The 27,844-nt window shown below is 37.5% G+C and overlaps 4 protein-coding genes across 9 annotated transcripts; 3 read left to right on the forward strand and 1 right to left on the reverse strand.

The window, feature by feature from the left end:
- The first annotated feature begins 1,707 nt into the window (after positions 1–1,707).
- LOC130995921 (DNA-directed RNA polymerase 1, mitochondrial-like) lies at positions 1,708–9,442 on the forward strand. Its single transcript, XM_057921419.1, has 19 exons — positions 1,708–2,707; positions 2,863–3,069; positions 3,358–3,485; positions 3,585–3,651; positions 3,778–3,836; positions 4,581–4,698; positions 4,844–4,957; positions 5,131–5,262; positions 5,351–5,767; positions 5,871–5,921; positions 6,424–6,494; positions 7,198–7,282; positions 7,501–7,653; positions 7,816–7,890; positions 7,967–8,056; positions 8,165–8,212; positions 8,312–8,426; positions 8,508–8,611; positions 8,727–9,442. The coding sequence occupies exons 1-19, from the start codon at positions 1,913–1,915 to the stop codon at positions 8,835–8,837; spliced, it is 2,940 nt and encodes a 979-aa protein (XP_057777402.1). The 5' UTR covers positions 1,708–1,912; the 3' UTR covers positions 8,838–9,442.
- Positions 9,443–17,752: 8,310 nt separating this feature from the next.
- On the reverse strand, positions 17,753–27,790 carry LOC130995926 (putative pentatricopeptide repeat-containing protein At1g68930). 6 transcript variants are annotated; one of them, XM_057921432.1, is made up of 7 exons: positions 25,294–27,790; positions 24,325–24,442; positions 23,207–23,807; positions 19,979–21,093; positions 18,977–19,391; positions 18,552–18,878; positions 17,753–18,174 (listed from the first exon to the last, which is right to left on the reverse strand). In XM_057921432.1, the coding sequence occupies exon 1, from the start codon at positions 27,635–27,637 to the stop codon at positions 25,358–25,360; it is 2,280 nt and encodes a 759-aa protein (XP_057777415.1). In that variant the 5' UTR covers positions 27,638–27,790; the 3' UTR covers positions 17,753–18,174; positions 18,552–18,878; positions 18,977–19,391; positions 19,979–21,093; positions 23,207–23,807; positions 24,325–24,442; positions 25,294–25,357. The 6 variants fall into 6 exon arrangements, with proteins under 6 accessions (XP_057777415.1, XP_057777412.1, XP_057777411.1 ...); XM_057921429.1 differs by having other exon boundaries at positions 18,990–19,863; XM_057921428.1 differs by having other exon boundaries at positions 18,990–19,391; positions 23,207–24,829.
- Positions 18,171–22,069, forward strand: LOC130995920 (putative U-box domain-containing protein 42). The gene is made up of 4 exons (XM_057921417.1): positions 18,171–18,429; positions 18,638–19,810; positions 19,915–20,224; positions 20,311–22,069. Exons 1-4 carry the CDS (start codon positions 18,400–18,402, stop codon positions 21,924–21,926), a joined length of 3,129 nt encoding a protein of 1,042 aa, XP_057777400.1. The 5' UTR covers positions 18,171–18,399; the 3' UTR covers positions 21,927–22,069.
- Positions 22,928–24,682, forward strand: LOC130995948 (uncharacterized). Its single transcript, XM_057921471.1, has 5 exons — positions 22,928–23,080; positions 23,183–23,811; positions 23,886–23,994; positions 24,076–24,396; positions 24,481–24,682. The coding sequence occupies exons 1-5, from the start codon at positions 22,928–22,930 to the stop codon at positions 24,538–24,540; spliced, it is 1,272 nt and encodes a 423-aa protein (XP_057777454.1). The 3' UTR covers positions 24,541–24,682.
- Positions 27,791–27,844: the final 54 nt, after the last annotated feature.

Raw genomic sequence — 27,844 nt, forward strand, 5'->3', positions numbered from 1 at the left:
GCCCGATTTGCGGCGGCGGCCGACCCTGAGCCCGAGGTGAATGAGATAGCATATGTGCCGACAACCACCAAACAACGAGGTCACTACAATCCACCGGAAATGATCCTCATTTGTTGTTTGTATCTCGAGCACACAAACGACTCCGTGATAGGGGTCGACCAGAAATGAGCTCAGTACTGGGGCGCCATATGCAAAAAATACAATGCTCATCGGCCCGAAGGCACCATTCCACGCGACATTAAGCAAATCAAGTCGCACTTTCAACACGTCGCAAATGACGTGAAGTTGTGGGAGGGCATCTACAAAAAGTGTTGGGAGAATTGGGCATCCGACATGAGTGATGAGCAAATCATCGATCAAGCAGAAAAAATGTTCATTGCCGAGCATCGTTCGCAGTTTAGGTATCCATATGCATGGAAAATACTACACGAATTAGAAGATTTGCGAGCATTGGCGATGATGCCCACTCCGATAAACGCTCCAAGGGCTCGGACGGTCGCGACACAACAACTTTTAGTGATCAAAGTATCTCCACAAGGCCCCAAGGCCAAAAGGCGGCGAAGAGAGACAAAGGAAAAGGCAGGAAAAAGGCCGAGGCATCCGACGACAATGCTCGAGCTCTCGGGTACATGGCGGAGATGGTCAAGGTCATGGGACAATTCTCCCAAACTCAACGCGACATCGCCGATAGCATCTTGATGAGTAGGGACACCTCTCAAATGAATCCCGATGAGTTGATATTTCACTTGGCCAAGGTGGCGGAAATCAAGCAACGCAACAATCTCCCATAGATTTTAGGTTTCTTTTTTATGTTTTTTATATTTTAAGTAATTTAGGACTTTATTTAATTGTATTACAATTTTTATTTTCAACCAATGTAGGGTTAATTTTTAAATTTAATGAAATTTGAGTTGTTAAATTTAATGTTAATTTTAATTAAAAACAACAATAAAATTAAATAGGAAATGAAAATATAAATTAGAGAGTCAAGGGGTGGGCTCTTAAATGGTGGGGGCTACATTTAAGAGCCCACCTTGACTCTCCATTGTGGATGCTCTTATGAGTGAAATAGGGGTCCAACTTTATAAAAAGTAAAGGGATTGTGGTGGGATAGTGTACCAAAATAAAAATATTACGTTTTTGTTAGATGTCCTAAAATAACAAAATGTTCATGTTTTTGTGAGACGGAGTGAGTAATAATTTTTTTTTTGAAATAAGTATAATTTATAATGTTGATGATAACATTTTATAAAAATAGTAGTGTTATTTGGATAAAATTTGTCCGGACAAAAATTAAGTCAAAAACTTTTAAAAATTAATTTATTTATAAATTTTGATTCAAGTTTTAAAAAGATTTAGTTAGTTTTATTGTTTTTTCCATATTGTAGTTTTTCCGTAAATTTTTAACAATTTTTATTATTTTTTATTATTTTATTTGTAGTTTGTGTATTTTAAAAATAATAATAATTAAAAAATTACAGAAAAAATTACAATATAAAGAAAACAATAAAAATGGTTAAATTCTATTTTATTTTGAACCAAATTTTTTAAATAAATTTATTTTATAAAGTATTTAATTATATTTTTACCAAATAGCATTATTGTTATAAAAATCTGTAAAAATTAAGCAAATAAAAGAAAAACAATTTCGTTTCAAAAAAACAAAAAAACAACAAAACAATTTAATAAAGTCGATCTAGGTTTTGGAAGGGTTTAAGGCGGCCACAGCCTCCGGTTGGTTTCACCTATCCTCCGTTGTACTCTCTTCAAACTAAAATGCCCTATTTTTCGCCATTTTTGGCTCTCGAATGCCTGATTTCCTAATTTAATTTCTCTCTTCAACGAATTGTCATACTGATCACATTTTGTGGTCTCTTTTGCTCGTCAATCCAGTTGATTCACCCATCGCAATATGTGGAGACATCTATCGAAACAGTCCTGTTTGAGAAGATTCAAGATTTTAAAAGAATCCCACCCATCAATCAATGCGTTTAGCGCTGTCAAATACTCTCAGAATTCTATCCTTTGTGAAGAGGACATGCAGTTTCAGCCCCAAATCGGTGTAAATACAGGCAGCTCAGGATTGGGTTTTTTCCAAGGTACAATCTTACGACGGGAGCACGATGTGGGCCCTCCTAAATATGGTTTCCCTAGTGATTCTCTTAGATTTACAAGAGGTTATGCCGCTGCAGCTGAGGCTTTAGTGTCCACGTCCGAAGAAGAGGTCGACGAAATTCAGGAATTGGTGGAAGAGCTTAACAAAGAAATCGATGCAAAAAGCCCAGAAATCCAGGGGCGGAGGCAGCAGCAAAAAATGGTGGGAGGAATGGGATTAGGGAAATACAACATTCTTAGGAGGAGGCAGATCAAGGTGGAGACGGAGGCATGGGAGGAGGCAGCGAAAGAGTACCAAGAGCTTTTAGTTGACATGTGTGAGCAGAAATTGGCTCCTAATTTGCCTTACATCAAGTCATTGTTCTTGGGGTGGTTTGAGCCTTTGAGGGATGCCATTGCTGCTGAGCAAGACACATGTCAGGAAGGAAAAAACCGGGCCGCGTATGCACCTTATTTTGATCAATTGCCTGCAGATATGATGGCAGTTATTACTATGCATAAGTTGATGGCATTGTTGATGACTGGAGGAGGCAATGGCAGTGCCAGAGTTGTACAAGCTGCATGTCATATTGGTGAAGCCATTGAACATGAGGTTGGCTTGAAGAACTGAATTACAATAGCCATATTGGTTTATTTAGTTTACACCTTCTCTTCACTCATGCTAGATAGTTTTCTGCAGTAAGTAGAAGAATAATGGAAGTTAACATGTCCTGGATGTTCAATGATCAATGTTTTATTATTGAGCAGGTTAGGATTCATAAGTTTTTGGAGAATTGCAAGAGGAAAAATTCATTAAATAGAACTTGTGATGAAGAACCTGCTGCGGCTAAGGAGCAAGAGAGACTAAGGAAAAAGGTCCAGCTTTTGATGAAGAAACAAAAAGTACACCAAGTCAGGAGAATTGTGAGCCGACAAGATGATTTGAAGGCCTGGGGACAGGATGCTCAAGTCAAGGTAGTTGGCATAATATATCCTCTCCCTACGCATATGTCTTTATGTTCCCGTGTATACATACTGAGTGAGTTCTATGAAGCTTGCTGCATATCTTTCCTGTTTCTGTCTGCCATTCACTATTCTGATTTTAGACTTCTCATTTAGAAGTAAACACATGAGTTGTTTACTCTCTGAAGAATCACACACTATTGCAATCATGTCTCTATCTGTTTTTCATCTGCTCAAGGTGATTCGACACATATTTCTTAGAAAGTAATACTGATGACGCATTCGTGATACATTATATAGGTCGGCTGCCGTTTGATTCAGTTATTAATGGATACTGCCTACATACAACCCCCGGTTGATCAGATGGATGATACCCCTCCTGATATTCGTCCTGCATTTGTGCACACGCTCAAATCTGTTGAAACATTGTGAGTGCAACTGCATGGTTCCTATCTGAGTTTTTGATCCCCTGGTACCTTGTTACGAATACTAACTGCTTGGGTGTTTTCACGATGAACTTTTTGTAGGAAAGGGACCAGGAGGTATGGGGTGATTGAGTGTGATCCTCTAGTTCGCAAAGGGCTGGAAAAAACTGTAAGCACAACTTGTTGTAAGCTTCAAGCAGTTTTTGGGCTTCTTGTTGATGATGAAAATGATTTTGCTCTCTTTTGAGAAATGCTGATTCTAAGAAAATTATATATTTCTTCTTTGTATATACAGGCAAGGCACATGGTGATGCCATATATGCCAATGTTGGTTCCTCCACTAAATTGGACAGGGTATGCTGCTCTTTGTTTCTCACAGAAAAAAGTTTCTATGTTCAGTATTTTTGACAAGTGTTCATGGTGTGCTGCCTTTGTTATTTTCATGCCATATGATAATATACATGGTATGGTATGCTACAAGCTATTTTCTTTTTGTAATGCCATTGTTTTTCCCTCTCTATATAATGATCATCTATGATGTTATTATCTCTGAGGAAAGTCTTGGGCCGTTATTAAGGTTATATTAATCTTGGTGGTAGTGAAGAAATTTACAAGTTATGTTATAAGACAGATATTTGATCTTATAAGTGGGAGGTTGGTTGATTAAGTTGGTGCTGGGGAAGCAAGGGTGAGTGGGTCTGGATGTGGGCTTTGGTAGAATGGCTGAAATATCATAAATTAACAAAATGAGTTCAGATGAGGGAGGGCCCAAAGTGTACTTTGGATTTTTTTGGACCATTGAGTGTGAATCTCTTTTTAGTTTTTACTAATGCAGCCATATTTTTTACACTTGTAATCTGCGCAGCCACGGTTGTGTTTATACTACTAAGAGACTCCTGCTTGAGATCAAGGGGTGTATCTATTTTTTATTTTTTCTAAAGGATTCTAGCTAATCCATCGAGATAATCCCCTAAACGTATGACGTTTTAGAATGGAACTTCAGAATGACTCACGTATGATAGTGCTCATAGCCATGTTTTAGATTCTGCTGTAATAGTGCATATCATGAAGCAAATTAATATTCTCAATTGTTGGTAGGTATGAGCGTGGTGCTTATCTATTTCTACCATCATATATTATGCGAACACATGGTGCAAAACAACAACGGGAGGCTGTTAAAAGAACTCCAAAAGAACAGTTAGAACCAGTCTATCAGGTGTGCCACTTTGTACTTTTCTTCTGCATTATTTTCTTGTAATTTAGATTTCGTGTATTGTTAGTATTTTGTTTTCACTGTTGATGACTTGAAAATTATCCTATCCTCTGTTAAAAATCTTCAAATTTTATTTTATCTTATCCAGGCACTCAACACTCTTGGCAATACTAAATGGAGAGTGAATAAAAGAATACTGAGTCTTGTGGACAGAATCTGGGCTAACGGAGGTCAGCTTGCCGACTTGGTAGATCGTGAAGATGTAAGTAACGTTTGCATGGAAAGAATAACATAATGCATTTTTCTTGGCAAAGGTTTCTATTTTTCTTTTGGTAATATAATCATAAAGCCAACCCTCTCTCACACAGTTGACAAAATAATAATTTTGTATTGCTTTAAGTTCTTTAATGTCCCCTCAATTTGATGGTCAATCAGGTCCCTTTACCAGAGGAACCTGATACAGAAGATGAATCAGAAATAAAGAAATGGAGGTGGAAAGTTAAAACTGTTAAAAAGGAGAACAGTGAAAGGCATTCACAGCGGTGTGATATAGAACTCAAACTTACTGTAAGAAAGCTCATTCGTTTAGTTTGATTGGCACTTGGGAATGTTCTGCAGCGTTACATATTAATTAATAAATTTTATCGAAGAGTAGGTGGCCAGAAAAATGAAGGACGAAGAAGGATTTTACTACCCTCACAATTTAGATTTCCGAGGGCGTGCATATCCCATGCATCCGTATCTGAATCATCTTGGTTCTGATCTCTGCCGAGGAATATTAGAATTTGCAGAAGCTCGTCCGCTTGGCAAGTCAGGCTTACGCTGGTTAAAAATACATTTAGCAAATTTATACGGTGGTGGCGTTGACAAATTCCCATACGAGGGTCGGGTATCATTTACTGAAAACCATCTGGAGGATATATTTGACTCTGCTGATCGGCCTCTTGAAGGGAGACGATGGTGGTTAGGTGCGGAGGATCCTTTCCAATGCTTGGCCACTTGCATGAGCCTATCTGAGGCATTAAGAAGTCCATATCCTGAAACTGCACTCTCACATATTCCTGTCCACCAGGTAATAGATTGTCAAGTCACATTTTTTTTATCTGTTTGAGCAAAACTGTTGCTTTCATTGTTTGAGCTGAATCTTTTCACCCCTTTCTATTTTCAATTTCAAGGATGGTTCGTGTAATGGCTTGCAACACTACGCTGCTCTTGGAAGGGATACGGTAGAACATCACTAATTTTATCCATGTTCTTGACATCTTGTGTATCATTAAAGTCAGCTAGAAACAAGGATTTTCATCCAGTACCTTATATTGTGTTTCGAGTTGTTGTCTTCAACCCTCGATGTTAGGTATAGAGCATACAGATTTAAAACCAGCATTGGACACCCTTCTTTTCCTGTTAGTACCATGTTTCTTAGCACACGTAATCTACAGAGGTGGCTGTCCCTCAACTAATGAGAATTTGATTGTTTTACTTTGATTTGATGTGACATTCTATTGCACATACATTGATTTTTGTGATATTTTTGGAATTCGTAATGTTACTGGTATGTATAAAGTACAAACATGCATCTTAAGCATTATCACTATATTATATTTCTTCATTTAACCATTACGACTATATACCTATTACCTAATAAGTTTGAACGGATGAAATTCAGTTAATTTGGAAGTAATACAATATTTATTTCCTTTTTGACATGAAATTTATTATATTATTTAGCTTGGAGCAGCTGCAGTCAATCTTGTTGCAGGAGATAAGCCGGCTGATGTTTATTCAGGGATTGCTGCAAGGTAAGCTTGAAAACGAGATGCTCTGTTTCCATTGTGACTTTGATTACCCGACTTCATGCCCGTATTGCACAAGGGAAAATCTCAAATGATTTGATAGTAAAAGTGAATTTAATACAGACTCAATCATGACCAAATTCAAGAACTAGGGGCTGCACGACTTTATAGCAAACATCTTGCCAAAACATCCTTACAGGGTACTTGGCTAAGCTTATTTTAGAGCGCTTATTAGCTCCAACATCTTATAAGATGTTTCTAGAGCTTATAAGATGTAATGTCTCAAGAGCTTATAAGTTGTCAAACTGTTTGGATAATTGAGCTTATGAGCTAGAGAGAATTGTGAGTTCGAGAGAGAAAATTGAAGAGATATAAATTGATTGTTGTTTATAAGATTTTGAAAAATTAAGTTGGGGTTGAGGGACTTAATGTTTTGGAGTACTTATAAGTTGTTGGATCTTATTTTCACAACTTATAAGTTGTTTAGGAGATTATTTTGTCAAACACTTCTCAAAAGCTTATAAGCTCTTAAATTAGCCCTGTTAGTTTAATTAAGGGTAACTTGCTATTTTGTAATTCTGAGTTATGCTCTTAGAGGTTTCTCTTTGGATCAAAGGACTTCAATCAACAAATAATATTGGTGATGTTACTTTGAACATTCTAGTCAAACTATCACAAGCTAAAATTTCATTGAAATGTTTCGATGCAGAGTTCTTGAGATAATGAAGACAGATGCTGCTGGAGACCCTGCCATTGATCCCAATGTCAACCGTGCTAGGCTACTAATTGACCAGGTTTCTCTATCTTTTTTGTCATTTATTATGTATAAGCATTTTATTTCAAAATAGAAAACAAACTACTATTGTTTGTTCTTCCCTGTGACTAGTCTCCTCTGGTGTTATGTTCTACCTGAATTTCTATTGGTTTCTGTGACTCCGATTTGCAAGATATCGTTTTGCCACATTGGCTTTTGTCACTATGCTAATTGAATCTACTCTTAATTTTGTCACAGGTGGATAGAAAGTTAGTCAAGCAAACAGTCATGACATCAGTGTATGGTGTCACATACATAGGTGCACGTGACCAAATCAAGAGGAGGTTGAAGGAGCGTCATGCTATGGATGATGATGCGGAGTTGTTTGCCTGTGCTTGCTACGCTGCAAGAGTTAGTGCTTTCTGCTTCTTTCAGACTAAATTTTGAACTCAAACTGTTATGTGCTTCTCAAATGGTTTAGATGCTTTTATGGTGGTACACATTTTATCTTGCATTTATTCAAGTTCTGATTTAGCATGGTTTGTGCAAATTTCCTTTGGTACCGTCAATCAGACCACCTTGACTGCCTTAGGAGAAATGTTTGAGGCTGCAAGAGGCATAATGGGCTGGTTGGGAGACTGTGCAAAGGTTTGTCCATTGTATTCTCTGTCTCTCTCTTTCATCTCAGAGTTTATATTTATATCATTATAAGCCTTACCTGCAGATTATAGCAACAGAAAACGAACCAGTTCGTTGGACGACACCACTTGGACTCCCTGTTGTCCAGCCTTACCGCAAATTAGGAAAGCACATGGTATCTTGCTTTATCTCTTGGACCTCTTCTTTCAACACCAGCATCAACAACAATAATTCAATGCAATGACCATTTCCTTCAAAAATTTGATCATTGGTTTGAATGCAGATTAAGACTTCCCTTCAGGTTTTAACACTTCAACGCGAAACTGATAAGGTAACTCTTCCCTTCTTTTATGCTTTTTTCTTCCCCTGTCCAAGAAGGGTATAGTAAGCACGGCAACATCATAATTTGCATTGTCATGATCATTTCTAGGTGATGACCAAGCGGCAGAGAACGGCTTTTCCTCCGAATTTCGTGCATTCTCTTGATGGCTCACATATGATGATGACTGCCATTGCTTGCTCCCAAGCAGGCTTAAGTTTTGCAGGTCTATAAGAACTGAATTTGATTTTCAGGTGGTGATTATTTTATTGTACCATCAACATATTAACCCGGTAAATGACCTCAGGAGTGCATGATTCATATTGGACTCATGCTTGTGATGTTGATCAAATGAACAAGATTCTAAGAGAGAAGTTTGTTGAGCTGTATGACGCACCTATTTTGGAGAATGTATGTCCATTTCACTGTTGCATGGTTTCACCTCGTGTTTGTCCCAATTTTCTATTCAGGTAACTTTTTTATAGTTATTATTATAAGGTCAATAATTGATTTATCTTCTTAACAGTTGTTGGAGAGTTTCGAGAAGTCATTCCCAGGCCTAAACTTCCCTTCGTTGCCAGAACGAGGAGACTTCGATCTGAAGGACGTTCTCGACTCCACCTATTTCTTCAACTAGACAATACAGATATTTGCTTATCATTCTTTGAATAGCTTTCTTATCATTTCATTACCATGACACCCCGACTTTCTTGGATCATTACTGCTGCCAGTACCGTCTATATTGCTCTGGAAGATCTCCGAATAGCGGGCTTGCACGCCTCTGACCGTGTTTCTAGGTACTGATACTTGCAGCTTTGATCAGAATAAGACGAAGCTTGGATGCTAATACCGGGTGGAAAAATTTATAATGCACGAAGTCGCAAGTTCCTTTGGTTGCTACTCGTGGGAGCCGTGTTGTAGTTGAAGGAAGCAAGGCCTGTGCTTGTACATGGAAAAACTAGGAGTGGAAGTTGAGCTAAATTCGTGTATATATGTTTCAGATTGATGCAGGAGATAAATGAGTTTACTAGAGATGTAGATCACAGTGGATCTGGTCAGTTCTATAGATAAATTCTGAATCATTAGGATCTTATTAATGTATGTTTTTTGTAGGAAGAGTATGCAGCAATGCTTCAAGAGTAATTTCTAAGCAATTTTACATACATCAAAGTTTTGTAATTGATGATGGTCAGTATACTTGGGTTTCCCTCGAATAAGCCTGTAAATGGCATCTTCTTGACATTCTTCCTGTGCGACTTTTATTGTGATTCATTTTTTTGCCTTCCGAAACTAAAGGGACTTAACTTAATCCACTTATTTTGCACCAACAGAAGAACTAAGCAGTGTTGGTTATAACTATTAAGGAATTCCAATTGTAATTAAAGAGGTTTGGGTCCAAACTCCAAAGAGGACCTCTGGAAGAGAAAAATAAACAATAAGAGTTGTGTGCGTGTGTTGGTTTAGCGGTAGGATGTTAATGCCTAAGACCTGAGGTTCTGGGTTTGAGTCCTCCATCGTGCGGTCTTAAAAATTTTTTTTATTTAATTATGTAATGTAAAAAAAAAAGAGTTAAATGCATGTAATATCATAAATTTTCATCGAAATACAATTTGTCACGAATTTTAAAAATTTCATTTTTTTATTACAAACTAGTATTAAATGTGAACATGAATCTCAATAAAAAAAAAAATTTGAAGTTATGAACGGCATAATCTCAATAAACACATGAATTTGAAAATATTTGAATTTTCGGTTTTTGAAATAATTAATTGTTTATAATTGATATTGTGTATAAATATATAAATTATTAAATATTAAAAGCAAGTATAAATGATAATTAGTATCATTATGTATCATATAATATTTTTTTTTGACTTGGGGGAGTTTGGGAGGGAGAGGGGGTTTGAACCCAAGACCTCACTGTTTACACACAGGATGTCGCACCGCTTGGTGTCCCCTTGGGACAAATATATCATATAATATTTTAAGATGTATAAACAATTTTTTTTGCATATAGTTTAATACTAATACTTAAATCATATTTATGCGATAATTTTGTTTAAATAGAAATTTTTAAATAAAGTTCTTATGCAACATCCAAATAATTTATTTTGCAGAAAAGATAGGATTTGTTTTCATAAATAAAACTGATTAATTTATTAAGTTTAATTTTGTAATATTGAACGATGTTGCATTATTTTAGTTCGGTTTCAATTTTAATAAAAAAAATTATCTGAAAAATAGTTTTATCAGTGAGTCGTTAGTGTATACATGCCATGTAATTTGAATAAACATGAAAATAATTATAATCAATGAGCAAGTCGAAAAATAAAGGGTTGAACCTGAGATATGTGTAGTTCATTATCAAAAATAAAATGTACTATATGATATCAATAAATTTAAATAGACGTGCTACTACAAAATTAAACTCTTCAATTTACTTTTATTTTTACTTAAAGAGAATCAATAATGGTTCTCTAATTAATAATTTTCCAATGAGTTTCTTAATAGATATGTAATTGTCAATTGCCAATCTAATATGTGGTGGGGGATTCTCCAACAATTTCTTATGTGAGCATATTTCTGGAAAAATAAGCCAGAGATTTTTTTATCATAATGAAGGCTACTTTGTTATTCGATTTCAGAATGTGGAGGATAGAGATTCAGTTTTATTCAATGGACCTCACACTATAGCGTTTAAACCTGTGATTGTTAAGGCTTGGGAGTTTGAATTTTGTTTTGAAAAAGAAGTGTTAAAAGTAGTTCCACTGTGGATTCAACTACCTAACCTTCCTCTTAACTGCTGGGGTGCTAACTCTCTGAGTAGAATAGGTAGTGCTTTGGGTACTCCATTATATGCAGATGAGTTTACTACAACTCAAAGTAGGATTTCTTATGCACGTATGCTGGTGGAAATTGATGTGACTAAGCCTATACAATATAAAGTCATGATTGAGGGAGCTAATGGGAAACAAGTTGAGCAAAAGGTGGTGTATGATTGGGTTCCACCTTTCTGCAAAGTATGTCTAAAGGTGGGGCATAACTGTAATGAACCTGGAAAACCAAAAACATATCAAGAAGCTCTTAAAAAGAAGCAATGGGTACCAAAGGTGAAGGAAAAACTGGTTGATGAACCAGTGAAAGAAAAGGATCCTATCACTGGTGAACCTTCAAACTCAGAGGCACCACATAATCTACTACAAGTCAGAGAAGAATGGCAAGTTCCCAGGAAAGTGGCAAATAAAGTAAGTACGGTGGAGAAGATGGATTCAGTTCCAACAGGAAATTCTTATCATGCATTTGAAGATCAAGGGGGAACCAATGAACAAACTGAGGGGGGGCGGGGACCATATCCCCTTTGTGACAATATGAAGCTCATGATGTGGAATGTCAGGGGTTGTAACAAACCCTTTAAGCAAAAAGAGATTAAAAGTTTTTTGCATAAGAATAAGGTAGATTGTATAGCAATGTTGGAAACGAGAGTGAAGATTGGAAAATTTAAACAAGTATTTGAGAAGATTTGTAGAAACTGGGAAGCAGTTCATAATTACACTCATGCGGAAAATGGAAGGGTATGGATTTGTTGGAACCCAAAGACAGTGAATGTGAGATGGATTGAAAATGATGCTCAAGCGATACATTGTGAGATCACATAAATTAGCTCTGGACTTAAGTTCCAGTGTGTGGCAGTTTATGCATTCAATACAAATGAGCTCAGAAAGAGTTTGTGGAGATTTATTGATAAAGTATGTGAAGCAATGACTGAACCTTTAATAATAAGGGGAGATTTTAACTCTCTGCTACAAAGTCTGGACAGGTTCCAGGGAAATTCAGTTACAGATACTGATTATAAAGAATTTGCAGGTTGCTTGAGAGATAATGACTTGCATCCATTGCGGCATATAGGACATGATTATTCATGGTGCAATAATCAAGAGGGAGTGGAGAGAATTTACTCTCTTATTGACAAAATTATAACTAATGGAAGCTGGATTCAAGCTTATCCTGCAAGTGTGGTGGAATTGATGGATAAAGGAGTGTCACGTCATTATCCTCAGTTGTTGAATATAGAAAGTGATACTACTAAAATGAACACTCCTTTTAGGTTTCTAAATGTGCTCGCTGACCATCCAGATTTTAAGAAGATGGTAATGGAAGTATGGGGACAACACTGCCATGATAACAAACTTCTCAATATTTGGCATAAATTGCGAAAGCTCAATATTCCTTTGAAGAAGTTGAATGCTACCCAATATCGATTAATTAGTACTCAACTCTTGAATGCCAGATCTGAGCTACAGGATATTCAGCACCAATTGGGTAGGGACAAGCTCAATGAGGAACTGATCAAGAAAGAAAAAGAAATGCTTGCAAAACTTGAAAAATGGAGTATGTTGAAGAGAGAGTTTGGAAGTAGAAATCCAGAGCAGATTGGATGAGATTAGGTGACAAGAACACAAAATACTTTCATGCCTATGTGAAAGCTAGGTAAAATGCAAATACTATCAAATTATTGCTCAGAGCAAATGGTACTAAATGTGCAACTCAAGGAGCAATCCAAGAAGAGATTAGAAGATTCTATATGAATTTGATGGGAAGTGCAACTCCTAGTCTTCCTATGGTGGATAGGAATATTATTGCAAGAGGCCCTATACTCAATCACAACCACCAGTTACAGCTATGTGCTCCCTTCTCTAGCAAGGAAATAAAAAATGTGTTATTTAGTATGAATCTAGAAAAAGCTCCTGGATTAGATGGATACAATGTCCTTTTCTTTCAAAAAACATGGGATTGGATTGGTGCTGAAATCATTGCAGCTGTACAAGAATTCTTCTCAACAGGTTTTTTACCTAGAGCTCTAAATACTACTCTGATTACTTTACTACCCAAAACAAGTACAGCTTCCTCAATTAAGGATTTTAGGCCTATAGCTTGCTGTAATGTGCTATATAAAATCATCTCCAAGACCTTAACCAATAGAATGCAATGTATATTGGATTACCTCATCAGTGAGAACCAATCTGCATTTGTACAAGGCAGGGTGATTTTTGATAACATTATCTTAAGCCATGAAATAATAAAAGGTTATGGTAGAAAGGGTGTTTCTCCAAGATGTATGGTCAAGATTGACATACAAAAAGCCTACGATTCAGTGGAGTGGCCATTTATGAAACATCTCATGCTAGAGTTGGGGTTCCCATACCAGTTTGTCTCTTGGACAATGGCCTGTTTACAGTCAGTTACTTATGCAGTTAATGTGAATGGAGTTGTAATAGAACCGTTTCAAGCTAAGAGAGAACTTAGACAAGGTGATCCGGTATCACCTTATTTATTTATGATAGCTATGGAATATCTCAACATGTGCCTAATGGAGCTAAAGGAGGGCAAGATGTTTCACTTCCACCCTAAGTGCAAGAGATTGAGCTTAATTCATTTATGTTTTGCAGATGATCTGCTCTTGTTTACTAGGGGAGATGAAAGCTCAATCAGGAAGTTGTTGTATGCCTTTGGAAAGTTTTCTAAGGTATCTGGTTTAAAAGCTAATGAAACCCAGAGTTTTATATATTTTGGAGGGGTGAATGATGCTACACAAGCTGCTATTCTTGAAGCTTCTGGTATGACAAAGGGTTAGCTTCCTTTTAAATATCTTGGTGTGCCTCTCTCATCAAAGAAGCTGTCAATTGCGCAATGCCAGCCATTAATACAAAATATTCTAGGAAGAATAGACTGTTGGACTGCAAAGTTTATTTCTTGTGCAGGGATAATACAACTCATCAAATCAGTCTTGACCAGCATTCAATCCTATTGGAATCAAATATTTCTACTTCCTCAGAAAGTCATCAAGCTATTACAAGCAGCTTGTAGGAACTTTCTGTGGTCAGGAAAATCTGGTACTGCTAAAAGAGTTCTTGTGGCGTGGGAACACTTGTGTCAGCCTAAAACAGCTGGATGATGGAATCTCACTGATATAAGATGGTGGAACAAGGTTGCAATTAGCAAACAATTCTGGAAAGTTGCTCAAAAAAAAGATTGTTTGTGGATAAAATGGGTTCATGAGTATTACATCAAAGGACATAGCTGCATTACTTATGTCATTCCAAACCATCTTCATGGATTATTCGAAAAATATTGCGAGCCAGGTTCTACTTTGCTCAACTCAATTCAGGTAATTGCAGCCTAACTCAGTCTACATTCTCTATTCGAAGAATGTATGTGGCAATGAGGGGTGATGCCCCAAAGGTCGAGTGGCAAATGATGCTTACAAGGAATATTGCACCATCCAAGTTTATATTTATAACTTGGTTGGCTATTTTAAGAAGACTATCTACTGTGGAAAAGCTGGAGAAAATTATTGAAATTTATTGTGACAAGGAGTGTTCTCTGTGCATGATTGAGAATGAAACTATTGATCACTTATTTTTCAAGTGCTCTTTTTCTGCAAATATTTGGAAGCAACTTGCTGAATGGAGTGGAGTTCATGAACAATGCAGAACCAAGTCTGGAAGGCAACTTCTCTATAGGTTGGTACTATCTATTGCGGTTTATTGTATATGGAAGGAACGAAATGCAAGGAAATTTGGGGATAATGTGTGTACGGTTGAGCAAGTGGTTAGACAGTGCCAACTACACATAGTTACAATGGAAGCAAATGATAGGAAAGTGATGAGATATTTGAAGAATTAGATTCAGTTAGTAGTCTTTGCTTTGTTAGCCTGTAAAGTTTTGCGACATTGCTCATTGGTAATAAAACCCCCTCTATTTACCAAAAAAATAAAATAAAAAATAACAAATATGTTAATATAAATAAATAAATTTTATATGTTAATATAAATAAATGTAAAAATTCATACAAAAATTTAATAAATCTAAATCATATTTTAATTCTAGTTTTAAGATATATATATATATATATATATATAAATTTATATTAATATAAATTCGAGCTAAAGAGTTCTAAAATGAACAAATATAAGTTGATATTTTTAGTTGCATTAAATTGTTATAACAAAAAAATAGAAATAGAAAATATTAAAAATGATGTCTAACTTAAATATAAAAAGTAAAATAAAATAAATTGACAGAGAAATGAAATAGGAAAAAAAAACAAAAGAACCATGACATTCAAAGAAAGGAGGTCGGAGAGAGGAGAGGAGAGGATAGGTGAGATACGAGATGAAAGAGAATTTTTTTTTGCAACTTTAAATGATAGTAATAATTTATTGGGTTAATTGCATCAAAATATCTGACATTTTTCCAAAATTTGATTTTTTGACAAACTTTTTAATTGTAGCAAAATTTTTAGCTACGTTTCAATTTATTGCAATGTCCGTCCCGCGTATATTTCCGGCCAAATCCATTCATTTCCGGCCAATTTATTTTAGCTACGTTTCAATTTATTGCAATAGATTTGAGATGACAATGTTTCATTACCCGGCACGACATGCCACCTAAGCTTTACGGAGGTCCCCCTCAGCATGGATTTGGCCGAAAATATATGCGGGACGGACATTGCAATAAATTGAAACGTGGCTAAAAATTTTGCTACAATTAAAAAGTTTGTCAAAAAACCAAATTTTGGGAAAAGATAAGGTATTTTGATGCAATTAACCCTAATTTATTTATCTTAAATTTATTTTTTATAATTTTTACATCAAACTAAAGATCTTGTCATCATCTTTAATTTAACATCCATATCAAATACTATATTTTTATAAATCAAAGTTGATGATTTCTAAAAACGAATCAAAACAAAAAATGAAAAGTGAAGAGAGAAAATTTTTTATGGGAAAAAGTTTACGCATGTTTTATATTATATAGATATAGATTAATTAATAGATGTGTAATAAATTGTGGGATAAATCATGGGAGAGAGGATATAGTTAATAACCATTAGAGATAATACGGGGGAGAGAAAAATATATATTGGAGAGAGAAAATATGGCGGTAAAATTTTACCGTTAAACTGCTCTTTCATATAATATACTTCATTCGTCCTACAAATAACTTTATCTTTGGGGACGGTACGGGTTTTAAAGAAAAAATTGTAAAGTGTATTGATAGTGGAAGAAAAATGTTATAATTATTATTGGAAGTTGTGAGAAAAATGTTATAATTATTATTGGAAGTTGTGAAAATGTATTTTAATTAGTATTGGGAGTGGTGAAATGTGAAAAATAATAATAAATAAAGTATTATTAGTGGTGGGTAGTTGTCCAAAAATGAAAAGAAAGAAAGATGAAGTTATTTGGGGACATCCAAAAAGGAAAAAGAGGAAATTATTTGTGGAATGGAGGGAGTATAGATTTTCACATTTGTTCAATTTTCCCACTGTTTTCATTTTCCCCCAATTTGAACGACGTAGCGCTGATGTGGCTCGCCGACATGCGACACATTTATTATTGTCCGGTGACTAATATGCAGCGTTTGATTTTTGTACGAAACTACGTCGTTTCGTACTTATTTGTGATTAAATTTTTTGAATTGAAAAATCAAAACCCTAAATATAACTTTTTATTCTCGCATCTGCAACCAGTGAAAGTTCTTCTCCTTTTTCGCCGGCAGAAAAAGAACACATCTTGAAGGAAGAACGCGACTTCGAGTAAGAAGAATGCAAAGAAGACGTAAAGAGGAAGAACGCGGTTCAGAGGCTACTGTCGTTGAGGGCTGCTGCCGTCGCCGACAAGTGTGGAGAGAAGTCAGTGTCTTACGAGCATGGAATGAAAGTAGAAGCTTTAAGTGTGATTTTAACGATTTAGGGAGTTAGGTGAAATTTAGGAATTTAGGATTATTTATGATTTTAAGAGTTAATTAGATTATATTGAACCCACGTTAGTGGTACGTGTAAAATTAAATTCAAATTACTTCCACATCAAATTTACTGTTACCGAAGATGAAAGCAGTGATAAACTTGAACAAATGTGGAAGTTTGTAATAAAAATGAAACTTTTAAAGTTCACTAGCAGAAAGAACGTACATTGTATTGTACGTGTACTTAATGTTATTTTATTTGATAATTTATTATTTTAAAAAATTTATTAATTCATTACTTTTATTAGATAATTTATTGAATGGATATATTTATTTATTTGCCTTATCAATAGCTATAGAAATATATCACATAGATTTAGTGTAATCTAATGAATTCATATATTCTTATAAATATATAATATGTCAAATAATTTTAAAATAAAATATATAATAGGGGTAAAATAGGCAATCCACAAGGTGTGCCTTAAGATGCCTTAGACTCTTTTCTATTAGTATAATATAATATATTCTTATAAATATATAATATGTAAAATAATTTTAAAATAAAATATATAATAGGAGTAAAATAAGCAATCCACAAGGTGTGCCTTAAGATGCCTTTGACTCTTTTTCTATTAGTATAATATAATATATTCTTATAAATATATAATATGTAAAATAATTTTAAAATAAAATATATAATATGGGTAAAATAGACAATCCACAAGTTGTGCCTTAAAATGTCTTAAGCTCTTTTTCTATTAGTATAGATAGTTCGATAAAATTTGTGATATTACATGCATATAACCCCAAATAAAATCACATTTGGATATTATAATATCTGTTTGACTCAGTAAACTGCATCAAGTTTAACGACTCGTATCAATGGTATTGAACTATTGATAACATTATGCATCTTGGGACAAAAAATGTCAAAGGAAGAATATCTACTCTTCTTAGTAGTTGTTACCAAGTGTGTAATGAAGGCGACATTTCACTACATCAGCAAGGATGAAGAAACTAGTGGACTTATTCTTTTAAAAAAGTAGTGAACTGGCCGTTCTGCAACCTTACAAAAACGACTTCGTTTCTTCGTGGCTCTTTGCTGGCAGTCAGTACGTATCCCTCTTCAGCTAACATTTGATATAGTAATAGAGTTGGTGCAAAAGGCTTGGAAGATGAAACCTTGATTAGTTGACGCCTGACCGAGTCCATCTCCTGACATCCTGTTTCATAAAATAATCAAGATTTTTAGTATTATCATACAAGAATTTATAGCATGCTGCATTATTCTATCAAAATGCTACTTTCACGAAGAAAAGGATGCATACAGAAAGCATTTCCAGAGACTCATTCAATGATCTACATATTAAAATTTCCTTTTCTAACTGAAGAAATGAGGCACCACTCTCTCATCTTCGAGAGTTGAGTTTCTTGCACTGCTAACAAACATGTCTGACAATAGCTCCGACTGGTCGCAGGTATGCTCTCTTTCTCTCTCTCACACACACACACACATCAGTTCTTGCACCAGTTCTATCATACTTCAAAACTAAGCAGAAATCATAAGGATATCTAAGAAACTTAAGATTGAAAGACTTACCAATCTTCAGACAAATTCTCAATGTTGAGGATATTTAGATTTTCCTTTTTTTGTGTCTGATAAATTTGATTTTTTACTCTCTCCAGTTGAGGGATGAGAGGAGTCCACTTAGCAGACTTGCTGAGTCCTTGTTGGCAAGTATTGCAGAAATCATTAAGTCAGTGATACACATACAAGTAGAGAAAGAGATTTTCATTGAAATCGGCTGCTTCTTTTATCGGGCATCTGCCATAGTCATGGAGCTTCACATAAACTGGAATACTCCAACAAATACAACTGAGATCTTACAATCTCTGTGCAACAAAGTAGAGTTGGCCAAGAGCTTCACTGCAAAATTAGGGAAAAACACACAGACTTTAAGATATCCCAACTTCACAAGTATGCTGAAGCAACTTGAAGATGTTGTGAGAGGTATAGGGGAGAACCTTAGCCTAATACCTTTGTCGACATATGGAAACCATGAATACACAGAATGGGCAGCTAAGGCTCTCTCAAAGGAGATGAAAGATGTTTCATTTTCTGTCAGTCCATCTCATGGCTCAGAGTCGAAAGGGAAGCAGCTTCATAGGGTTCCCTCAAAGGAAGAAATGAAACAAGTGGAAACAGATCTGTATTCTGTTGATGCCGATGCTTCTGCTACGAATCTTCAGTTATCAGATACATCACAGTCGTATCTGAGTGCCAGCCAAGACCAAGAAAGTTCGATGAGCCTGGGCAGAAATTACCCCAAAAGTTTGAGTGGTGGCTCCTCATTGATGGCATTTCCACAGTTGGCTCAGTACATGGAGCCATTATACGACACGTTTTTCTGTCCTCTGACGAAGAAGGTCATGGAAGATCCTGTAACAATAGAAAGTGGAGTGACCTATGAGAGAAAGGCAATAACTGAATGGTTCGAAAAATTTGCCGATGGAGCGGAAATTGTCTGTCCAAAATCAGGAGAAACTCTAAAGAACAGAAATATCAATAGCAATGTAGCATTCAAAGCAACTATTGATGAGTGGAAAGAGAGAAATGAAGCTGCAAGAATCAAGGTCGCCCGAGCAGCACTCTCTCTGGCCAGTACAGAGAACATGGTACTTGAAGCAATCGATGATCTACGAAGCATCTGCAAGAGTAAACCATACAACAAGGTGCAGGTTCGCAGCATTGGAATGATTCCACTGCTCACGAAGTTTCTTGAATTCAGAAGCAGAGGTGTAAGACATGTAACGCTGGAGTTATTGAGACAGTTAGCCGAGGATGATGAAGACGGGAAGGTGGTTCACTTCAAAATCTCTCTTTTGGTTCATATTTGTACAAAACTTTTATTCTGCAATACTAAACTCGTATCATATGTAATACATTGTGCTTTTTGGTACAGGATGAAATCATGAAGACAGTTGATATCTCAACCATAATAAAGATGCTGTCGAGTAATCACACACCTGTGAGACATGCATCTGTGTCACTCCTGCTTGAGCTATCAAAATGCCAATCCTCGTGTTATAAGATTGGGACAGTAGCTGGAGGTATTCTGATGCTGATCACAGTCAAATACAGACAATCCTCGGATGCATTTGCTTCAGAAACAGCTGATCAGATCTTGAAGAACTTGGAGATTTTTCCAGATAACATCAAGCTCATGGCAGAAAATGGATACTGGGAACCATTGCTAGCTCATCTAGTCGAAGGTACCCCGTTTCTTCCTGCAACGAAATAGGTGCAAATATAATCACTTAAAAATAAGTAAACATATATAATGAAGTTGAATGAACAGGCAGTGAGGAGATGAAAATGGAGATGGCGAGTTATCTAGGGGAGATCGTTCTTGGAACTGATAGCATGGCGTTTGTAGCAGAGACGGCTTCTCCAGCACTGATCCAAATGGTGCAAAGTGGAAATTCTGTGACCAAAAATGCAGCATTCAAGGCCTTGAAGCAGATATCGTGTTACCATCCGAATGCAGGAATACTCGTTGAAGCTGGTATAATGCAGACTATGGTTGAGGAGATGTTCACAAGAACGATCCACAATGAACCAATGAATTCAAAATCTGAGGCAGCTATAATACTTGCAAACATACTCGAGTCTGGTCTGGAGCTCGAGAATTTCCCTGTCAGCACACAAGGTCACTCAATGGCATCAGACTACATAGTATACAACGTTATCTACAGAATCAAGAGCACGAGCCCTGATGACTTGAATATCAACTTCATCCGAATCCTGCTGTGCTTGATCAAGTTCCCAAAAGCATCAGCTACCATTGTTTCTATTGTCAAGGAGACAGAAGCCAGTTATAATCTGATCGAACTGATCAATACCACGAATGAAGAGCTTGGGGTTGCATCAATCAAGCTACTCATCGCGCTCTCAGCTTTCATGGGACACACATTATCGGATAGACTCTGCAGAACTCAAGGACAACCTGGGAGCTTAATCAAGAATCCAGCCGAAATTACTAGGATCACGGAAATGCATGCAGTTTCAGCTAATCTCTTGTCGAAGCTTCCTCATCAAAACCTGACGCTCAACCTCGCTTTGGTTAACAGCAACACTGTTCCTACAGTCATAAAAAGCCTCAATCAGATACAGATGAGTGGCACAAGATCAAGCAGACATGCAAGTTCGTATTTTGAAGGCTTAGTGGGCATTCTTGTCAGATTGACGACAACATTGTATGACCATCAAATCTTGCTTACAGCAAGAACCTACAACTTGGTCGAAGTTCTGACAGAACTCTTAACCAGATCATTCACTGATGAGGTACAGAAGCTATCTGCAATAGGGCTGGAGAATCTGTCAAGACAATCGATCACTCTATCAAGACCTCCGAATAGGGAGAAAACCAAGATCCTAAAACTCTTCTTTTTCCGAAAATGCATATCGATCAATCTGTCCAAACGAAAAGGAAAAGGAAAAGGAGAAGAATTCTCACTGTGCCCCATACATGGAGGGGTTTGCTCTTCTCAGGAAACATTCTGCCTCCTCGATGCAGAGGCTGTGGAGAGGCTGCTGGCTTGCTTGGACCATGAGAACGTGGAGGTGATCGAGGCAGCACTATCAGCACTATCCTCCTTGCTAGATGACAAAGTTAATGTGGACAATAGTGTAAGCTTGTTGTCTGAAAAACATGCTCTCTCATATGTGCTGAACGTCGTGAAGGAGCACAAAGAAGAATCTGTATGGCAGAAAGCATTTTGGGTGATAGAGAGATTCTTGATGAAAGGTGGAGATGTGTCTGTTTCAAACGTATCACAGGACAGACTGTTTCCTGCTACATTGGTGAGTGCACTGCATCACGGAGATGAGTACACCAGGCAGATGGCAGAGAAAATTTTGAGGTATTTGAACAAAATGCCTAACGTATCAAATACCATGAGCTTTAACATGTAAAACCTGTTCATTTTCAAGAATTATTGCTATATACAGTTTTCAGCAAAATCATTGAATTTTCTTAAACAAGGTTTCGAGCTTCCTAGTTCTCATTGGCGCTCTTGTAATTCGCCTCCTCATTAACATCTTTATTTGGTGTGCAATTTTTTCTCAGAATTTTTGTTTCTACAATGATTTTTTTTTAAATCTGAACACTTTATGTTATTGGTCATATCTAACAGACTAACCTCCATCACAAATGTAACCATGTAGTTGTAAAAAAGCAAGGGATGTGCCTTATGTGGTCTTTGCACGAGAAATGTTTCTAATTTGCGTCTGATAGAATTCAATTTTGTTGGTTTACCATGATGATGATGGCAGTGCATTTATTCAGAAGTTACAAGTAAAAAATCTTAACCAAAATAAAAATGATGGGACCTCGACATTGATAAACATGTAATTTGGAGTTAAACCGGCCGGCAAAGCCGAAAGGATCTCCCAAATATTGTAAATATTGATAAAATAAATCCTTCGGACATTTGAAAGCTTCCAATTATAAAATAAGACAAAAACAGAGGTGGTTGCCTTGATCCTTTCAAATATAAGAACTAGAAGATAATCTAAATAAAATAGTAGTCTTCTCTTACCTTATGGATAGCCACTTAACACCAACAGCTCCAAAATAAAAGTAAACTAGACTTTTTTCAGCAAGTATCCAACCACATACGACATCGAGAAAATGCCTACTTCTATGGAACAAGGCAAAGTGAGAAAAAGAAAAGAAAAGAAAAGAAAAAAACAGCCAAGTTGAGAACTCAAAGAAGGGGGGGGCTGCGACAAATGTCGGACATATTCAAACGTTGACATCATCGAATGGGATGCATTTACTTGTCAAACACCTCTACTACATGATTAGGCCAGCACTGGTTCTTTTGCAACACAATAAATTGAGTTTGTAAAATACAACTCAGAAACTTACAAAGAGAGGTGACTGGGAGAACTGTACTAAGTGTAACAAGAAGATGGCTTCTTTCTCAATAGAAGATTTTGTTGGGAATGGATATCTGAAAGACTTGTTGCCAAGGCTGCTAGATGAAGGCTGGGATGATGTACCTACTTTGAAGGTGATGAATGCCGAAGACATGGATGATATCGGCCTGACTCGACAGCAGAAGGTTGGTTCCCTCTATCAAATAATATTCAATCGATTCACATGCTATTCAACTTTGAAGTAATGAAAATAACAGTGTTAACACCTTTCATCTACTCTGCTCAAGGATGCAATTGAAATTAGGTCGTACCTGCATGACCGGTCGCTGATGCAGTACGGGGATCAATTAGAGGCTTCGGGGAAAGGTTTGCCTGAGCTTCTTGGCTTGAGTAATGAAGATCTAGTTACTCAGTTTGGAATGAAACGAGGCCATATTGCTCGTTTCATGAACAGAAGCACTGCGTGTGCGCCAGATCCATTGCCAGCATCATATACCCTCCCAGCAAGGAGGCGAAACAACTTGCCCTCCAGAAATAGTAGCATAAATAAGAGTCAGCTCACACCTGCCAACTCCAATAAACTTGTTACGCTGAGATCATCTGGAAGAAGCAGTTCTGGTTCTGATTTAACATTGGAACAGTCCATGGCGAGCTTTAAAATCAAGGATGGATATGTCTTCAAGGGAATTGTAGCAGCAATGCCGGCAGAGCCTAGGGTGTGTGGCTGCATGGAACCTCCCCCAGTAGTCGAGAACGTAGCTCCCTACACCACGATAGAGAATATCTCCGTCCAGAAACTAACTCCAGAATACAAGATTGGAATGGAGCGGTTGATCAAGTCAAAGACACCACCGATGAAGACTTCAGAGTTGTGGCGAGAGAAACCGGCTATCTTTGTCTGCATTCGTAGGCCTGGGTACGATTTCATAAATCAAGCAAGCCCTAAAGTTCAGGTCATAAATTGTAATTAACCCATATTTATGCAATCAGGTGCATCATGTGCCGAGCTGAAGCGCACCAACTCTACTCCAAGAAACCTATATTTGATGCTCTTGGGATTCAACTATTTGCAGTAATTCATGAGCACATAGAGTCAGAGGTTCAATTTCTCTCTCAGATTATTATGCATCATGAGACATGACTAAAACGACAATTAATGAAACAAATTTAATGGTTTCAGATAAAAGATTTCTGGCCACGATACTGGGGTGGTGCCGTGCTCTATGACAGGGGACAGGAGTTCTTCAAGGCTCTTGGTGGAGGGAAGCTGCTCAAAGACAAGTTCATATCCGGTTTCTTACTCAATCCTAGAGCCATCGCTAACTACAGGAGAGCAAAAGCTTCGGGCATGCAAAATAACTTTAAGGGTGAAGGTGAGATCAAAGGTGGACTCTTCATAGTTGGCAAAGGTAAAAGTGGGATCGCGTACCAGTTCATTGAGAGAAACTTTGGCGACTGGGCACCACTTCCTGAAGTCATAGACATCTGCACTCGTATTCAGGTAAATTGCCTAACATCTTTCTACTCCAGTAACATCGACTCTGGTCCTGCCCAAACATTCACCATCATGAGCTAATTTGTGCAGAGCACACAGAGCAGGGAATTAGACCCAACAAAAACATTGAAAGAAGAGTCAGAAGAATGAAGTGAACGACCAAGAGTACATCTCACATCAGCTTCCATATCTGTCCTTCATTAAGCTTTCGATTCAAGATTTCGAGGGTTTAGTACAAATATCTTGTAGTTTGCCTGTAGTATGATTTCAATCTCTTTATTGTTTTAAGCTATTTCACTGCATCAATTCTTCCAATAAGCCAGTCGTCACTCAGGAGCATTCCTGAATGCTTATTCAATCATCACTGAAAATAAAAAACTTAACGACTCATTCTGTACTTGATCTTGAATCAGTCGAGATCCAGTCCTGAACTCTGCAACTGTTACATAAACAAGAACCAGAGAAAGTATAATAATTTCTCTTAACAATAAAAATGAATTATTCCCTTCTCTTTTCGGTGAGTGGGAAATAAGTAAGTTTTGCATATTTAGTATTTACTATTGTATTCAATGTGTTTATTCATATTTAAGACTAATGAACTGGGTTTCTATCGTGAAAATCATACAAGTAGATATATGTAGGTTCACATGATGCTAAAAAATTCAATATTTCAAGCATAACAGGTATAAAAGAATATACACAATATGTTAACTCATCAGCTCTCTGGAGTTGTTTGATATAATGCATAAAAATCAGTAACCAGTTGCAGAATGCCTTTAATATACAGAGCAAGAAATGCCAAAAACAATGCATCATTCTTTCTCCCAAAGGAGATGAATTTTGAGCTTCTAACAAAATATGATACTGTATCTTGTTTAACGGAATCTGTATATAATACATTACCTTTCAGCCATCCTCCTACTAAGTTTGGAGGCTTCCGGCATCTCTTTAGCACAAACAAGATCCACTACCAAAAGTCTCCACAAGAACATTCCCCATTTTTGAATAAATGGAACCGTACAGCATCTCTAACAAGAATTTCTCGCTGGGTGATCTTCGAAATGATTTTGGTTGCATTATGGCAATCATCACAAACGCGGAGGTTTTTCACCACTTTTATCTGCAACTCAGGGGGAACGAAAAGCAAACCAAATGCAATTGCCAGCCTTTCACTATGATGGTTCAGCATCTTCAGTTTCTCCGACTCCTGAACATCATGCAGGACAGATTTCACATCAGGCACATATCCCTCCTCTCTCATTTTATCGCAGAGTCTCTCCAGCTCTCGGTATATCTGATCCGAAAACGGGCTTGACTTATCATCAGCGGTGAAAATGTGCACTTTGTTCTTATACTTGATCCAACTACATCCTGGCTCCTTCCTGACTCCCTTCTCTCTCATTCCTTTTCTCAACTGAGCCACCTCGTCCCATTCCCCTTTAGCAGCGTAGATGCTGACAAGCAACACATGGCCAGCAGAGTTATGTGGATCCAGTTCAAGAAGAGATTCTGCAGCCCATTTTCCTATTTCAATATTACCACGGTTTCTACATGAACTCAGCAGCGTAGACCAACCAATTGTATCAGGACGGCAAGGCATTTCAAGTATGAAGTTCTTGGCTTCTTCTAACTGCCCAGCTCGACTAAATAGATCAATCATGCAAGTGTAGTGATCAAGAACTGGCCTAATTCCATATTTATCCACCATTAGCATGAAATAATGGCGGCCTTTCTCCACAAACCCGGCCCTGCTGCAGGCAGAGAGAACCCCAACAAAGGTAACTCCGTCTGGCTGGAGGCCACAAGCCAACATTTCCTCAAATAAACCGATGGTCTCGTTAGCTTTTCCAAACTGCGCATAGCAGGAAACCAATGCAGTCCAAGTCACTTGATCCTTCACTCTGATCTCATTGAACAACTGATGCGACTCTTTGATGTTGCCACATTTACCATACATGGTTACAAGTGCGTTGGAGACGGTTATAAAGGCAATCAAACCCGACGCCATTGCTTGACCATGAAACTGAGTTCCCTCTTCGAGGCTGGCCAGATTTGCACAAGAGCTTATTACACTACCTAAAGTGTAATAATCCGGCTCAACTCCGTTTCTCTGCATCTCACAGAATATCCGCACAGCTTCCTCGCTGTACCCATTCTGACCGTAGCCTACTAACATGGCAGTCCACGACACAATATTCTTGTACGACATCTTCCTGAAAACTCTCTCCGCGTTCTTGATGTCACCACACTTTGAGTACATATCAACAAGTGCACTTGATGCAAAAATATTATCGATATAATCAGTTCTAGTCAGATATGCATGAATCTGCTTCCCTTCTTGCAATGCACAAAGACCTCCACAAGCAGTCAACACACTTCCAAAAGTAAACTGATCCATACTCACTCCATTCAATCTCATTCCTCGTAACAGCTCCAGCGCCTCTCTATTCATCCCATTCTGTGTTAGCCCAGTGATCATGGTCGTCCAAGAAATCGCGTCCTTCTCAGGCATACATCCAAACAAACTGTATGCTTCTTGCAACATCCCACACCCCAGAAAACCCATAAGCATCGTGTTGTAAACAACCAGATTCCTCTCCGGCAACTCATCAAACACGCGCTTGGCCTCCCTTATCAATCCACATTTTGCATACATATCAACTAAAGGACTCCCCACGAAAACATACGACTCGAATCCGAGCTTCACTACTTGCGCATGAACCACCCCTCCCAAATTCACCCAACCCTTTTTTGACAGCACTATTATAACCGTGGAAAGCGTGATCCTGTTCAGGCTCTCCAACCCGTGCCTCAACATCGATCTATAAGCCTCCAAAGCCTTGTCAATCAACCCGCATTTTATATAACCCGATATCACCAAGTTCCACGACACCCCATCTTTACGTGGGATCAAATTAAACATCTTCTCCATATTCGCAACGTCCCCCTGCTTCGAGTAGACGGATAGGACAGTGTTCCACGAGAAATGGTTTGGTCTGCGCATTTGATCGAACACGTTGCGTGCATAGGCGGTGTTGCTCAGCTTGTGGTACCCATTGATGAGATTGTTGAGCAAGAAAGGCTCCGGGTCCACGAGGTTCTTGATGATGTGCGCGTGGAGCTGTTTCGCTTGCCGTATGTTGTAGGCTTCGCAGCATTGCTTCAGCCGCGAAACGTAGTAATCGGAAACGTTCGACGCGGCGTTGTCCAAGATATGCCTCGGCGGCAACGGCGCACTTCCCCTCATAACCTCCGCCTTGGTCAACTAGTGTTGCTCTCTAATTTTGCTCTCTTTGATTTATCCAAGATATGCCTACAGATTTTGGTCGATTTTGAAAAGGAGAAAGAAGAAAATGATGCTGAACCTCCTTGCTACATGATTGTAAATTATAATGCGTGTGATTATTTGTGAAGGTTCGTAGAAATTCCATTTAGAGAGAGAGGTGCGGATTCA

This window comes from Salvia miltiorrhiza, chromosome 7 (genome assembly GCF_028751815.1).
Source record: "Salvia miltiorrhiza cultivar Shanhuang (shh) chromosome 7, IMPLAD_Smil_shh, whole genome shotgun sequence".
NCBI classification, from domain to species: domain Eukaryota; kingdom Viridiplantae; phylum Streptophyta; class Magnoliopsida; order Lamiales; family Lamiaceae; genus Salvia; species Salvia miltiorrhiza.